We start from the raw sequence: 17191 nt of genomic DNA on the forward strand, positions 1-17191 counted from the left end.
GTTTAGCCAGAAAAAGTATTTTGAAACCTATAAGACGAGACAAACAAGTTATTTACAATAGATGTTATTCAGAAACATGATTGCCTTGAGATCTATTGACCTGTAACGAGCGAGCTAGTCATGTAGCACCACTCATTAGTTTAGATGTTTATCTCATACAAACTTAAGCGACACTTCGGACAACAAAGGACTCAAGGAGCGTTCAATAAGAATATCGTTGTTTCTTTAACAAGAGCGAGTCCCGTTAAGCAAATGTACAGCCCGAGCCTGCAAACTTAGTTCGCGGTTAATGTCCCGATTCATAGGCGGTAGAGTCGTGGGAGCGCTCTCCAGTACATTGTCAAACGCCGAGCATTTGTTTTGTGTCAGTGTTTTAGTACAATGCAATTCGATAAGTAATTTGATTTAAGCTGTTGTGACGCTGTCAAGCGGCGGCGGGGGCGGCGAGCCTGTCTCCTGCGGAGTCGCGCCGCTGCGCTCGGCTCGCGTTTAGTCGGCTCGACCGCGAACACCCGCGCACACGTTGCGCCTCCGCGCGCCACTCTCATGCAGCACGCTCGACGATAACGCGCTCTATTTAAACGTAACAATCACTCTAACTGCACAACCGAATCCATTCACACTTACTACGGACCATTATCGAATTACGTCGTCTCCGTCCCGAATCGTAGGATTCTTCGGAGCGATAGTTCCCAAACCGGCTCCGTGACCATATGATCCGCATTACATTGGAACTGTTCAGCTCTGATTTCCGATATCGGCGAGCAGTCACGATGTCGCTCGTCAGCTGAAGTGCACTGGATTTTTTTGTTTCGAGGAGATTTTTTCGATCATGACTCAGTGACAGAAAACTTGACAAGTGCCAGTGATTTTTTGTGACATGCTTGTGTTGGAGATGTGAATGTTGACGTTGATTATTGTCTATTTGTGTTATCATTGATAAGTGCAATGGCTGGTGCTAGTGAGGAGAGTGCCGGTGTGGAGGAGGCTGCGCCTAGCTCTACGCCTGTAGAGGGCCGCAGCAAGCGTGGTCTGAGTGGCTCCATGTCGCTGCGCACCCGCAAGCTCGGCCGGCGTCTTTCGCGCAGCATGTCTATTGTTGCACTTAAGCTACCCGAGAAGGCGCAGAGCATCACCAGATCTTCCTCTAAACTTATGAGGTCTGGCAGTCGCGACAAGAAGAACAGGTCCTTCGAACTATCCATCATATTACCGGACAAAACGCAAAAACAGGTAATGATAACGTGTTAAAGCGCGATGATAATTTGTTGATAATAGACATTATTATTGACAATACTGATAAATGGTACACTTGGTCATGAAGAAATTACTGTTAATCTCTGTATTACTGAGTTAATCACCCGATGCCTATTCTACACGATGTATCGTAATTGTAACCGATTTTGCAATGCTGATTGCAAATCTTAATTTAACTTTTTGCTCTATCATAGAGCCTTGATCGTATAACATTAAATACTTCTAACATTGAGTTGTAGCCAATATATCGACAACTTTTCTGATAAACAACAAAGCGCAGTCTCACACTCAAATTAGATTTATAGTTCCTTTCCTTTCACAACGCCTTCGATGAAATATTACGAACACTCACAGCGACGGTTACTTGCACAAAAGTTAAAAAAACGACCCACTGCAACTGCAACTTTGTCCGCATGGATGCTGAGGTTCTATGCGAGATGTTTTAGGTCTTATAAACAAGTTCATAGAAACCATTTCAGCTTGCAAGTCACAAGTAAACCCAACATAAGATACAAGTAGTCCTAGGGATTGGTGGATGATAAATAAATGCAGTAGATAACAATGAATATATCGCATACTCCCCGAGGCCTAATAGACATTTCTGTTCTAAAAATAAACCCGAAGATTGAAGGATATGCAAACAGGATGATTTCAAATGGAACACGTTTTCGGTCATGGTAAAGCATATTTGTATTGCATTGTTTATCGATCGGCATCTTTCGGTTTATAGCTGTATGTTAACAAAACGAATGGTACGATAGATTTACGATTTAGGCAGTACGTTTGGATGGTACACGTGGTATGGCATGCATTTGAATGTGCTGTTTACTGAGTCACTGCAGTGGTGCCGGTGCGCGTTGTTTCGCCATCGCCTCGTGTCGCCCACATCGCTGATTTCTCCATTGATATAATAATGAGGTGCAATTGCCTTTGCGTTCGAATCATTCGTTAAGCATTGTTTGCTTTTGTCATTGAAGCGGAGAATGCTCTTCGAAGCCGGATGGTGGAACTACCGGAGGACGTGCGCACCTCTCTTTGTGCACAATGCGACGGCTTGGCTACCGGTGTTTGTCATTTGCACGCTTTTTACTAGCGCTTTCATCGTCCAAGTCCATGATGTTTCCTTACAAGATAAACGTAATATGTGATATTACCGTTGTCGCGAGATATACGTCATAATTCAACTTGACCCGATTGTAAGTAGAGACACGCGGTATAACAGCTTATTTCAATTACTGAGATTGTCGTGGTCTGCGGTTGCTCCAATCGTGGTTAAAGATCTTGGTAATTTTATTTTTTTATAGAACTCACTTTTTATTGAACACTTCCTCTAAAGTGAAGGACGGAATCGGTTCCGGTGGTAGATCGTTTAATTAAGCAGTCTAATTAGCACTAACATTGAAAACTACCGTTCGACATTTCCATTACTACCGAGTGCTCGTAGTAAATTCACGTAATTGCATATTATTTACTTAAATAGTTCACATAAACATATTTCAAAGTCGTTCTCATGTTTTTCGTTGAATTGAAGCAACACTGACGATTGGTTAATATTGTTTTTATAAACATACGTTTCGAAGCAGAGAAAATATTTGAGTAAATACATGTTATTGTAAACAGTTGTAGGAACTCACTCCTTATTTACATTATATTATCGTCTAGACACATCAAATAGGAATATCATATGCAATTTCTATTATACATGTATTGTATGCACGAGTGTAGGAAGCGGATTCAATTCTAGCGAGCTACCATGCGGGTATAATGAACAGAGAAGTCGGCGTCCATAGAAAGTTTACTGTTCCTTAAAACATCGCACCTTTATTAGTACAATAAAGGCATAAGCGACCTAATGATGTACAAATTTTACGTCATTTTTCTTCTGTGGTATGAAAGTAGCATTTAAAGAAGAGTAAAAATCTAGAAGTTATAGGTGCGTATTCAATACAATGTGCTCATTCTGGAACTTACTCGTGTCAGCAAAAGTCATCGGAATTGTTTGTTTTCAAACAACCATTGCGAATGTGGTGAAAACTTGTAAACAATGCAAATAACTGACAGTAAGCATTTAAATCTGCCTCCGTGGCGCAGTGGTTTAGGTCGCCACGCCGATACCACTGCAACGGGAGGTCGTGGGTTCGATTCCCACACGGGACAATTATTTGTGCGATCCACAAATAATTGTTTCGGGTCTGGTAAGAGCAATTCTTAGTGCGGGAGATGTCTTTTATTAAAAAAAAAAAAAAAAAAAAAAAAAAAAACTGACACTTCAATAAATAAGACATTAGACAGTAAGTAAAAGAATCGGAGAAATATTTGTATCATTTTCCAAATGGAAATGATAAATTGATATCATTATATTATTTATCCACAAATTTTCATTAACATTCATAGTAATGTTGTAGTTAAGCACAATCAGTAAGGATTATAAACATTAGTAGAAATTAATTTGCACTGAAAATTACTTTCCACTTGCTTCTGTAACTCATTCTTGACTATACCTACAAGTTTACAAGTTTTTCTAAGTCACGGTCTTACGGATATGAATGCAGTTCAAATCAGCGCAGTTATTAAACGATGCAATTTTGTCGGTTGGCTGACATAGAATGCGATAACATTCATTCGTCCCTTAACTCGTTAATGATGTAAAGACAGAGGATATTTAGCTGCAATGAGGATGGACGCCTACACGATGCACTGACTCTAATGCTCGTAGCGGAAATGTGAATCCAGACTGTTAATACATGAGGATGGTCTCAATTTATTTTCAGTTTCTTTTTGCGGACAACTGCAGCTGCAACAATATTTTATGAGGTGCCGACGTACCTTAAATTGCGCGATCATTTCTTACAGGTGATTGATTCACTTTTAACAATCTCACCGCGATTTATGCCAGACCAACTTTCGAGTTTGTTTCTCAATGGAAAATTTGGCAAGTGTCCTTTTCATTACATTGATAGCATGCAACATTTTTAATAATATGAATTTTAAATGTCACTCGTGCCAGACTTGCATTTTATGAAGAGCGTGCCAAAATGAAACACCTGACCGAGTTAAACGACTTCTTATTAAAATAATTGTATCAGAAAGTGTATCCACCACTTTTACGTTGCGAAGTCGTTAGCCGACGTGAGTAATAAGGCTTACTTACTTACAGAACCATAAAAACAAACAGCTCTAATGTATATGATAGGTGAATGACAAATTGCGGGAGAAAGTGATGTCGCAACGATATGCGTTAGTAGGAGGCGGACGATTAACTGACGAGCAGTCTACATGCGGGCAACATATACCAGAATGTACCACGTAATTGGATATGGTTAATTCCTATCATGTTTATCAGTTAAAATTCGAAAGCACGTGCATCAATACCATCAGTCACGTTTGGCCGATGACACGAGTACTTGTTGACAAACGATCTGGACCAAAACATCGCAATGACTGAGATTCTGTCTGCATTGCCGAGCGAACAATGATTGACGCGTACTCGAAACATTTAGGCCGGAGACAAATTGAGTGTCGAATAATACGAACAATAGACGGAATGGACGATATCATAGCCTAATAAATTGATATTAAATGAGACCAAATGTAAAAATAAGTGTTTTAAACACGTGAAACAATATTTTGAACAGTTATTTAATAGACATCATCTCTGACATTGTCCTGCTTTTTCTTTCTCTGTGTCTAGTGCCAACATTCTAAATGTTTCAAACGTTCAACTGTCTATTCTTTTTGTACAGTCTGTCATTACACGTATGAGTAACATTAATCATATTTTATAACTCACTGATAATTTCCTAAAAAATCGCGATAAACAGTCTATAATGTAACTCATTCACATCGGTCGTAAAAGAATACCTGAAGAGGATTTGTAAAAAGTGATACTCTGTTATTTATTACGTTATTAAAATACATTGCAGTTTTAATTTACAGCCTGTGAGCACGCCTTTGCGTCTATTACAAGATACTTTTTCTCATGTACTTGTAATCGTACTTTAAACATATTTTCATACTTCATTTGAATGTTTGTAAATATCGCTCGTTTGTTGGACGGGTGCCATTTCATTGATCGGTAGACTTGGTAGTGTGCATGCATGTTTATAACTGCAGAGGACATTAGATCATACTTGAGTACTGGTTGTGTGTAGTACCAGTGATTGCATCGATGACTTCATGTTACGTAACAGTATGCTACTGAATCTTTAGCGTATAAATGTTTATTCGTTTCTTTCTACCACAATACTAAGAAGTTTTATTCAGTATATTTCAGACCTATAAATGAGGCCACAGATTGGACTGATTTGTGAACGTTGGATCCAATCGCACGTTGGACCCAATGTCCATGTTGGTCCTGAAGAAATTTCTTGACGCCGGCGCAAAATTATGTTTCCTAACCGTAATGTATTTATTAGGTAAATCTAGTTTTCCGCAAATGAGACTGGAGATGAAAATCCCAAATTAGATTTATGGTGCCGCTAGGCTCATTTCGCGCCGTAATTGGCTAAGCAATAATCGTTTTTTTTATGATTTATTCGTAAATTATAAAATATCTTATTTATATGTAATTTGTTTCGTAATTTTTGTGATTGATAACAGGTTATATTTTTTAAGGATTGGCAATTATAATTATAAAATCTTCTAACGCTTGTTGTAATCACTTAATTAGTTGTCAATGTTTGTTATTTAATCCTTAACTATCAAATAATTATTCATCTTCCGCTTAGAGTTTGTGTGTTATCTAACATTGGGTTTATTTATTTTTGCAAATTGTTTCTAACGACGTAATTATTCATCAGCATATATATAATGTCTTTTCTCCGTTCGGCACCACACCCTAAAATTTTAGAAAATGATTATAAAAAGCAATAGTTTTCACAACTATATTTCAAACAAAAAAAATATTTTAAGAGGAGAGACGAGAACAAAGATTTTATATTAAACTTTCATTAAATAACGCAATGCTTTCAGACGAAACAAAATAATTTCTAAATTGTGAAAACGTTTCGGAACTGAAATAAAGCAGGCTTTGGCGCGTCGCGAATTATATAAAAGTAATATAATATTTAATTATAAATATGTTTATTACGTATTTGGTGTTAAAGCGAGTAGGTTTGTGCAATATAATGTGTTCGTTGAACGGTCAGTGTGTGTGAACGTTATTGAAGAAAGCTGTACCGATCGCGGTAAGGTCTCGGACCTACGATGACTATCACTTTTTGTATCTAAAGCAGCGGTTGAACCGGTCCTGAAGGCTTCGAATGCGAACTGGACATGCGCACTCCATGCAATATGTGAGACGCGGGCGCATCGCTCAGTGTAATCTTCCAACTATCTTGTGTAGTTAATCTTCAAGAATACTAATAATACTTGCTTCGTAGATACCCTTTACGAACTACGGTAATTTATCACTTTTTTGGTTTACACCTTTTTGTTCTCGGGTAATTGTTAGTAGAAACAAAAAATCTGCTCTTTTAACTTCAAATGTACTTAGATCACGTTTAAGAACGCCATTCTTTATTTGAGATGATGTTATTTTAAATTAAAACTGATTGCATGACCTTTACGTAATAAAATATTGTTTGATTGACAAACAATGGTCAGATTAAGTTGGTCTAGAATTAGATTCTGAACAGGAGCGCGTATTATCTATCGAATATCACTAGTGCTTGACTCTACCGTGAATCGACTTAAACGAAATTTCGAGAAATGTTAGTACAAGAATTAAATATCAGCATTTTAAAACTTAATGTATAATAGAATACGGGAATTAACGCGAACACGCATTTTACCTTAAAATGCCTAACGTTTCGGCATAGGTTGCACTCGCACTTCTATTATACATTAAACATGCAACACGAGAGTTTAAAAATTTTAAAACTTGTTCGTAGTATATTTCCATCTATTCATCAGCGACAAGACATTATGATCGTGTGTGATCAACTCGCCAAAACCAATATTGACTCGCCAATTTCACCTTTCGATAAAACTGATTAGCATTTCTTGTTAGACATATGTATGTATTTAGATGACAAAAAAATCTACAACCGGTCCTGAGTGCTAGATGCAAGCCAACAAAATTAGTTTCGTTATGCAAATATAGTGAAAGGATTATAGAACTTGCGATTTTCATGTCGGAGCCACATTCGGACTTGAGAAAGTGAACCTATAATGATGTTCTACAAATTATTTTCAATCATTTGAATAAATTGCTCAACAAATAACAATGGATTTCCAAAGAAATGCTGAGATATTTATTATTATTTTTAAATTCTAATGCGCTATTGTTTTGATGCGTAATAAGCTAACTGTGGGCAAATATTAATTAGCTTTAATTATTATTTTTCTTAACATTAAATAATTACAAGTTCCATTGTTCTACGTGAAGTTAGATTATCATGTCAGAATTTCTAGAGTTCACTGAAACTAACTAAGCTTGTTCGGCTCTCACTACTAATAAACATCTTAGATTTACTTTGAGTACGTAACTAAAATAAGACAACTTCAAAATTATTATACTGTTTGCAACTATTCCTTAATATAGAATTCATAGAAACAGTAAATAAAGCCTAAGCATACATATACGCATACATCCTCATTTATAATATTAAGATAGTTTGGCACAAACCCAAATGTTTTAGGACAAGTTGTTATATCAAGTTGGAGTTATTATATTTGTGTAATCCGTTTGTTGAACTGTTTTATTTGGGAGTAAATACAACATTAAGACTAGGGTTGCTAGAAATGTTCTTAAAATTATCATATGATGCAACGAATATAATCATAAAATTATTATCTTCGTATATACATTTTCGTCTCGTGCCTCTTCAGAATAATTATAAGTCTTGTTAACTGTATATTATTCCCATTCTGTTTAAACACGTTTCATCAAAATTCTCATGATCCTTTCACCCAAAACGCGCTCAAAGGCAGTCAAAGGTGGTATTTTAACCATTTATCCTAAAAGCGTCGTCAGTTATTCCTTCTATTCTGCCAATGTGCTTAGCTTGGGTCTCAAAGGATTATTTTACTAAGGGCTGCCTGAGGCCCCTGTGGGAATAAATAATACTATGACATGCCGCAAATAACAATGAGAAATGTTGAAAGAGATAAAACTTGTTTACTCGTACTATATGTATACATTATGTATCCTGTCTGACATATATTAATGTGTTGAGATATATGTTTGTATTTATGTCATTGTTATGTTTTGGCAGCAAGAACGCCAGTTTGAAATTATTTTGGCAACATATTCTCATTCACGGCGGTTCTTAAATGGCAATAAAGATAGGCTTGGCAGGCTGGCACTGCCGCAAGTGGCCATTGTTTACGTCCAATAGGCTATTACAAACTAAAACGTAAAACCAGGTGTATTGTGTTGTAAATACCGTAAGAGACGGTAACTGGAAACTGTCATTTTTATGAATGCCCAGTTAAACATTTCCACTAGTTCTTTAAACAAGCAGTACATTGTAATATTTTTCGTCGTAAAAAAAGTTGCGACATAATTTTAAATAGGTTTCAGTTACATCTGCAACGAATGGACGTCACGAGTTATTTTCGTTGGTGTAAAATGCGGAGAACAGATTGGAACTTAATGATTGTAGTGATTGTTTTATAGGTAACGATTTTCCGTTAACATGGCCTTAATTAACTTCAGAATGAGGACCTTCACGTGTGCAATGAACCGTTTTAACTGTCTTTGTCAACTAGTAAGAAGTGGGTAGTCGTGATAAATGTTGTTTATTATAAAGGAATAAGAGAAAACTTGATGACACTGCTCCGTCATTAAGTTTTCTGCTGTGTTGTTGATGTCGTGGTAATATTTGTTGTGAGAGCTGCAGCTATCTCAATGTTTCCGATACACGATCAGATGTTTTTATTTGTTCGTGACTGTTTGTTTTGTCTTCGAAAAGTATATTCTTAATGCTACCGTGGTACTGAAATTCTGTTACAGCTTAGCGCTAAGCTTATAGCTTAATTTCAGAACGTTATGCTGCCGTAGATTCTGAAAATGTTAACTAAAGTTATGTTTGAGGCAATTGTCATCCAAAACATTTACCCCGGGTTAATAGTGTTTAGTAGTTTTGTAAAAAAATAGTAAGACGTCTTGATTTCAATAGTTTTACATTTATCAATGAAACGTGACTTTAGCTATTAAATCGTTCCAAACCTTCTGAGTTTATGAATTACAAGGATGTCTGTTGTATAATATTAGTAATTGTTACGGTTCATTGAACGAATATTTTCGATTGTTTGTATCTTTGTTTTGTTAACTTTTTTGTTTACCGATACTGCGGTTTTCCTCTTTACTAGTGCGTGAGCAGTTATATAGTTATGTTAACAGTAACTTGTCCAAATATAATAATGTAACTGTCCCACAAGCAGCCCAACTTTAGTTTACAATTATTTTTATCACATAGATGTCTCGAAACGAATCGATTTTTCCCAGGCATGTATACATGATAGGTAGGTTATTTTTTGTAAGGATGGATCACAGTCATTAATTGTGTGTAACTAGCCATGTAAACCACGTATGCCTAGCCTTTAGAATGGAATAGGTAAATAATCGATTACTGAACTAATCGAGAGGAAACTCTTTGATGTTTAATAAAGCGTAAAATCGTTGTTGTCGTCGACTGAACGGTTTTCAGGGGCATAACTGACACGATTCTGAAATGTCTCTTAGTATAATATTGAAATAATAGGAAGTGATAGGTGTGACATTGAACTGAATACTAATGCTAAAAGCTTAGAGATTAAAGATATTTACGGCTTTGTGCAGAGTTAGATTAATCTCTGAGTATAGATATGTCGTAATCAATATTTTACGAGCCATTGGTTTCTAATTTCGTAAGACAATGACGAAATGATGATATTGTAATAATTATATTGAACTTTGAGCATAGATATTATCTGCTTATTGATGCACAAAAGCCTAACAGAACAAGATAATGTTTGAAGTCGTAAACCACTGCCGTTTCAACGTAAAAGCAAATTCTCACCCGAAAGCAATTATTGTGTAATGTATTTTAGCCAACCCAAACAAATAAAGTTGGCGAGAGTAAAGTGCAACTTTGTTTACCCTTTCCAATACACCACTGAGTGATGGACGGTGATTGTGTGAAAGCAGTTTCTTGCGGATTATTTTCTCATCATTCCTCAAACACATCAACTGCATAGCATTAGCGCTTCGTGACAGTGACGTAGGCAAATGTGTGACGTCACAGACAATGGAGTTTTCCGTTTTCCCAGATGTACGCGACCCGTTAACGGGATGATTAAAAAATGATGCCGCACCGTACTGAAATAGAACGCCGCCGGAGAAAGTTGACACGCGCGTCTGTTACTCTCGTTCTGACATGATGAAAACTCACCGAGGCAGTTTTGGGTCACACTCGTAATAGTCCCGAATACCAAACAATAAATTACGATTCAACACCGCAAATATTTACGCAAAATGTTTCCTTGGAGTTGTCATAAATTTGTTACGAATGCGATTCAACTTAAAAAAATGCAATGAAAGACGTGTTAATTTTAGTCGGTATAGAGACTGACCCATATAATGTGCACATGTAATTAAATTATACGTGTTGTTATAGTGAACAATATTCCATGTTTGCATTGCGCCGCGGCGTCGGCTGTTCTATTATTCTTGGCATGTTCATCGTAAAGTATCACACAGATGTTCGCGTCAATATGAACACACACCGTAAGGATGGTACAGTTATGCAATTAGCTAAGAGAATGGCGTACACAGTAATGTCCTTCTCGGTCAACGGGCTGTGTTACTTACACTGCTATTAGCATAAACTACTAGTGTAAAGCAAGGCTGCGACTATGAAATTCGGCCAGGGGTACGATAAACTTAATTTACGTCCTAAGCAACTAATCGATGATACAATTTAATGTGTATCGCTTTTGGCTCCAGCTGTGACATTGACTTCGGTCTTGAATAATATCTTTGATTGAATTCACTTTCAATTCCTTTCGATTTCTGCACAGAAATTAAATTTCTCTAAAGAGCCTTGATCTTGCTAAACACAACTTAAAGACATCCTGTTGCGGATAGAGTTGTGTTCATAATTGCAGGTAAAATAATTAAACGTGCAATTAAATATTATACAACACTAGCGGTATTCTCTTAAAGAAGTGTTATTTCATTCAAAATCTTACTCTGATGACACAGTGGCTTGTAAAATGAGACAAGTAATCATTAGCAGTCGACGTGGTGCAATTAGGGTGTACGGCCTAATTGCAAGAAAGTGAAATGCGAGGCCGCCAAGAATGTGAGAACGTTTCCCATAACGCTCGCTTTGCACTCGTACTTGTAATACTACTAAGATACGCATGAGTTTGTTGATCTATCTGTATAAGGCAGTGCTCAATAAAAGGTAAACGTTACTGTTATTATGCAGGTGAAAGTTTATTCGCGGTTAATTAATTTGTTCATGACCAATGCTTCCGACATGTTACATTTCGGTAGTTCCATATTCAAACTGTTAATATCGTCCGTAAAGTATAAAAAAAAACTAATTGGCAGTTTTGAAAAATGAATTCTCCTTGGTAACTTTGTGTTCGAACAATATCCCTTGAAATCTCTTTGATTGCAAACATTAACTGAAGCGTATTAACACGTTCATTCACACAAAATTAAGAATTGGTTAAGCGCTTTTGTGTGAAAGGGAAATGCAAACTTTCGTTTTTATTGTTATTAAATTGATATTAAGTACCAACTTCATTAAGTAAAATTTCCGTATACAGGTGTTTTTTAAATGTTAGACAAACGCTTAGTCATTTGGCATTACGTGTAACAACTATACATCAAATGTCAAACCGTTTATTGTTTAACACTTCCTGCAAAGTAAAACCAGTTTTAATATCGAGGTTCATTGTATAAATAGTGTGGGCAACAACTCATTGCCAGCTGCAGTTATGGCCTAATTATAGTTTTTTGATAATTCGCTAGTACGTAGGAAGTAGGATAAACGAATGAGATTAATGATGACACGTTTATATTTGCAGATAGCATTTCCTGGACATGAGGCGGGGATAATTCCCTCCCGATGTAGGGATGTCCTGTTGATAAATATCTACCAGAGTATATTTTGCTCGTTTATACTACTAACTACAGATAAAGCAGTCATTCAAACTAATATTATGAATGCAAAAGTCTGTCCATGTGTGTATTACGCTGCTACGGCTAAAACACTTTTTCTATTTTCATTCATTTAAGCATAGATATGGGTAAAGATTTGAGACCAAACATAGGCTACTATTCTGGACAAAAAAACCACGCGGCTAGAGTCGAGAACACAAATAAAATATGGTCGCCAATTTACCTTTCAAGGTCATTCTTTATAATTTACGCTTCGACTGTATATCTTTTATAAATATTATCTAATCTATTTAAAAGTGACATAAACCAATATTTCTTTAAATACAACTGTTTTGTTAGATGTTTGTACAACCTCAATTTGTATGAATGAATACGGTCTGGGGAAATAAATCATATTTTTGTTGGATTCAGACTACATCTCATTCATAAACGATGCTGTGAATAAATCTTTCAATACAATTTTCTTTTGCTATTTTATTAATGGGAAAATATGCTTAAAGATCGTATTTTACTAGCCATAACTCACTAGCAAACATCTTGTGATGAAAAGTGTCTCTCGTAAATCAAAGTTGTTGTACCGTACTTTGGGTAAATATTTCAGGATCGATTTGGTAGTTCGGGGAAATTCTTTTAGTATATTACTTATGTCTTTTACTTATCATAGTTGTATGTATAAGTTTCGTTTGTACATTAAGCTTCGAATTCGAGCGGACTAGTTAGAGTAAACTTGGCAACCAGAACAGTAGATTTATCCTAGGAAGGAATAAGGACACATGCTTATTTAAACACCATTTTAGTAGAGACGCGTTCAAAAAGCTAGTATAGTAATATTATAGATCATATTATTAAATAGATGTTAGGATTTCTCAGAATACACTGACTTCATATAAGTCAAATCTTCAATGTAATATATTGAATTCGTAATCAAGACTGTATTGTGTTCGCCCTCAACGCGTTTATGCTCTCTATAAGAGCTCCGTCGAGACGAATTTTCGCAAGCAAGGATTGTGTTTGTTCAGTGAAATATTGAAATGAAATAACACGACTTGAAACAATACCTTATGGACCAAGATCCCAGAGCTGCCAGACCTACGTGATTTTAGCAAAGCTGAAACTTTGAGGATTGTTAGTATAAAGGGTCTGTTAAGAGGTATGCACATCCACTACCTTGAAAGCGGGGCCGTTTCTGAGGTAGCGCGGAGTGAAGGTGCGTAAAAAACGACCCAACCCACGTTATAGTAGCAAAGTTGGTTTTCAGATATGTTATTAATGATATTATGTAGAATTAAAATTGACTATTGCCAGACCGTTTCCCGGGGCCATTACTTCTGCCAGACGCCTTAAATGTTATAAAAAAATGAGGTCAACTACGTCATAGTAGCAAGCCTAAATTTTATATATGTTATTAAAGGTACAATTTTAAGACCCCCTGTATGCGGACAGACCATTCCGCGGGGCCCTTCGTCCCCTAGACGCCATTAAACTTTCCCTATGAGTGCGAGAGTAAGAGCATTATTCATATGCATAAATGAAAAACAATTGAATTAAAAAAATAAAAATTGAAAAATTATTGAATACTAACTGACCCGCGCATCTTTGCTTGCGTCACTTAAGAGAGATAGGTCAAAATGTTACATAAACGGGTTATGTAACATTTTTCACTGGTACTCTGCTCCTATTGGTCGTAGCGTGATGATATATCGCTTATAGCTTTTCTCAATAAATAGGCCATCCAACAGTAAAATATTTTTTTATTCGCACCAGTAGTTCCTGAGATTAGCGCGTTCACACAAACAAACAAACTTCTCAGCTTATTAAATTAGTATAGATTAAAAGTACTTGGAATGTTTAGGAAGATAAGTAGCATTATTTTGGGAATTATTTTAAAAATAGATATGGTTTACACTATCCACAAAAATTATGAAAAAAAAATTGTAGTCATTCATCATCATCATCATTATCTGAGCTCTTACTTCCCTCATCAAATTGAATATTTAAATCATCTCCACCATCGTCTTCATTGTTACTTGAATTCTCTGTAAAAAAAAATGTAGGTGATGCTGCACGGCTACAACTTTTCATTAACACGTATACAGTCGGCGATGTGAATGATAAATTCCACCGGCAAAATGTTAAAAAATTCGACGCAAGTAATTTACCTCCTTGTAAATCTGAATTGCTTCAACAATTTCGACGAGCAAATTATATTGCGGGTGTCTGGAGTAATGCTCATATAAAGCGTCCTAGCATTTTAAGCCCAGCAAATAAAGGGTGGGTTCTAAAGGATAACCATTATCATTTTAAGTGGTTTGATGGTGACTAATTGCCAAGTTTCGTAAGCGAATCACTTGAAAACGAATTAGGTATTTTATTTTAACTATAAATTATTTCAATATACCTACTTGTAACTGTTTTCAACATCATTACCTACATTTTTTTTTACAGAGAATTCAAGTAACAATGAAGACGATGGTGGAGATGATTTAAATATTCAATTTGATGAGGGAAGTAAGAGCTCAGATAATGATGATGATGATGAATGACTACAATTTTTTTTTCATAATTTTTGTGGATAGTGTAAACCATATCTATTTTTAAAATAATTCCCAAAATAATGCTACTTATCTTCCTAAACATTCCAAGTACTTTTAATCTATACTAATTTAATAAGCTGAGAAGTTTGTTTGTTTGTGTGAACGCGCTAATCTCAGGAACTACTGGTGCGAATAAAAAAATATTTTACTGTTGGATGGCCTATTTATTGAGAAAAGCTATAAGCGATATATCATCACGCTACGACCAATAGGAGCAGAGTACCAGTGAAAAATGTTACATAACCCGTTTATGTAACATTTTGACCTATCTCTCTTAAGTGACGCAAGCAAAGATGCGCGGGTCAGTTAGTATTCAATAATTTTTCAATTTTTATTTTTTTAATTCAATTGTTTTTCATTTATGCATATGAATAATGCTCTTACTCTCGCACTCATAGGGAAAGTTTAATGGCGTCTAGGGGACGAAGGGCCCCGCGGAATGGTCTGTCCGCATACAGGGGGTCTTAAAATTGTACCTTTAATAACATATATAAAATTTAGGCTTGCTACTATGACGTAGTTGACCTCATTTTTTTATAACATTTAAGGCGTCTGGCAGAAGTAATGGCCCCGGGAAACGGTCTGGCAATAGTCAATTTTAATTCTACATAATATCATTAATAACATATCTGAAAACCAACTTTGCTACTATAACGTGGGTTGAGTCGTTTTTTACGCACCTTCACTCCGCGCTACCTCAGAAACGGCCCCGCTTTCAAGGTAGTGGATGTGCATACCTCTTAACAGACCCTTTATACTAACAATCCTCAAAGTTTCAGCTTTGCTAAAATCACGTAGGTCTGGCAGCTCTGGGATCTTACTCTATTAGTGTTACTTAACAATTGACATTTACTTAGAACAAGCTTCTACCCACGGATCTTTTCGCTGATCTATAATAAAATATTATATAATTAAAATCAACGAATCTATACTATAATAACTTTATTAATCCATAGGACGCAGGTATATTAATTATATTATTATGTAGGTACACGATAAATTGCTTAGAAGTCGTGTTTTACGCTATGTAAGATTAATTAAAAGATAATAAGTTAACAGTTTGCTACACAGCATTACCGGGTATGAAATCTTTAATAGAATAAAACATTTTGGCCTTAGTCCCTCGGGCAGGATAAGTCGGAGGCTTGACTTCCCTTTGAAAACGGTTTTAGAAACCTGAAAAGATCGCTGACTTTATTTTGAATCATTGAATTAAGCCATAAATTATTTAAAATAGACACAAAACTACTAAAAAGACCGATATAAGTTTTAAGACTAAGGTTTGTCTCTCAACCATAGTTTACCACTTTATTATAAACTCTAACCAAGACTAGCTACTTACCCCCGGTTTCTAAAATACATTTAGCGGTAGTTTATCTATTCAATAGTGTCAAAACTCATATAAAAAAAACGCTATTGAATAGATAAACTATCGTTACATGTACTCCGAAACCGGGGGTTAATCATGCTGATGTTGATTTTTCTGACTGATGAAGGGTCAAAGATACTGCCGTGCACCTGAAATAGACGCGTACCCTAATTCTTACCAGTGTTACGACACCGTGGGAACCGATGGGGTGATCTATTTTAAAACACCCATAAACATGTACGTATAGTTCATCTTTGGCTATTTATATTACCTTTTAAAATAGGAGAATGAGTTGGTATTTATTTTTATTGTCGTCTAATGTACTCACTGGAAGCTTTTCAACTTTTCGGCGGACTGCCATATTTTTTAATTCTGCCACATGTCTGTGTACAAGAAATGTCTAGAGCACTAAAAATTAAATTATGAACTTTGCCTTATCTTAAAAATTATACAGCCAACTACATATAAGTAAAATAAAATTGATTTTTAGAAGTCACAGTTAATAGGTAGGTAGGTACTTTGTTACATAAATAATATTTTAATCGAGATTTATTTACTAGGAAGTCGTGCCTAGTTACTAGAGGTTTCCACATTGACAATTGACTTCGTTCCGAAGGCTCAGATTTCGTTACAAGTACAGTAAACTTGTTTTCCTTGAAAATGTTCCACTGCCTTAGCGCTAATAATATCGATATGCGATATCTTGTAGAATGTAGAGCTAAGGTTAATACGGTGCATATACGATTACATTATAACTATATAAATGTATGTAGACCTAGCCTATTGTCCTGTGCTCGCCGTACAATATCGTCATAATAGGACTGTAATGCTTTATATCTGCTTACATTCATG

At 35.9% G+C, this 17191-nt stretch overlaps 1 protein-coding gene across 1 annotated transcript in view; it reads left to right on the plus strand.

Moving 5' to 3' along the window:
• Positions 1–476: 476 nt before the first annotated feature.
• LOC142979529 (uncharacterized) overlaps positions 477–17191 on the plus strand; it is a 129187-nt gene continuing 112472 nt past the window's right edge. Inside the window, exon 1 of the mRNA XM_076124483.1 lies at positions 477–1233. Coding sequence (XP_075980598.1) covers positions 949–1233 — 285 coding nt within the window. The 5' untranslated portion in view covers positions 477–948. The remainder of the gene's footprint in view (positions 1234–17191) is intronic.

This window comes from Anticarsia gemmatalis, chromosome 16 (genome assembly GCF_050436995.1).
Source record: "Anticarsia gemmatalis isolate Benzon Research Colony breed Stoneville strain chromosome 16, ilAntGemm2 primary, whole genome shotgun sequence".
Lineage (NCBI taxonomy): Eukaryota > Metazoa > Arthropoda > Insecta > Lepidoptera > Erebidae > Anticarsia > Anticarsia gemmatalis.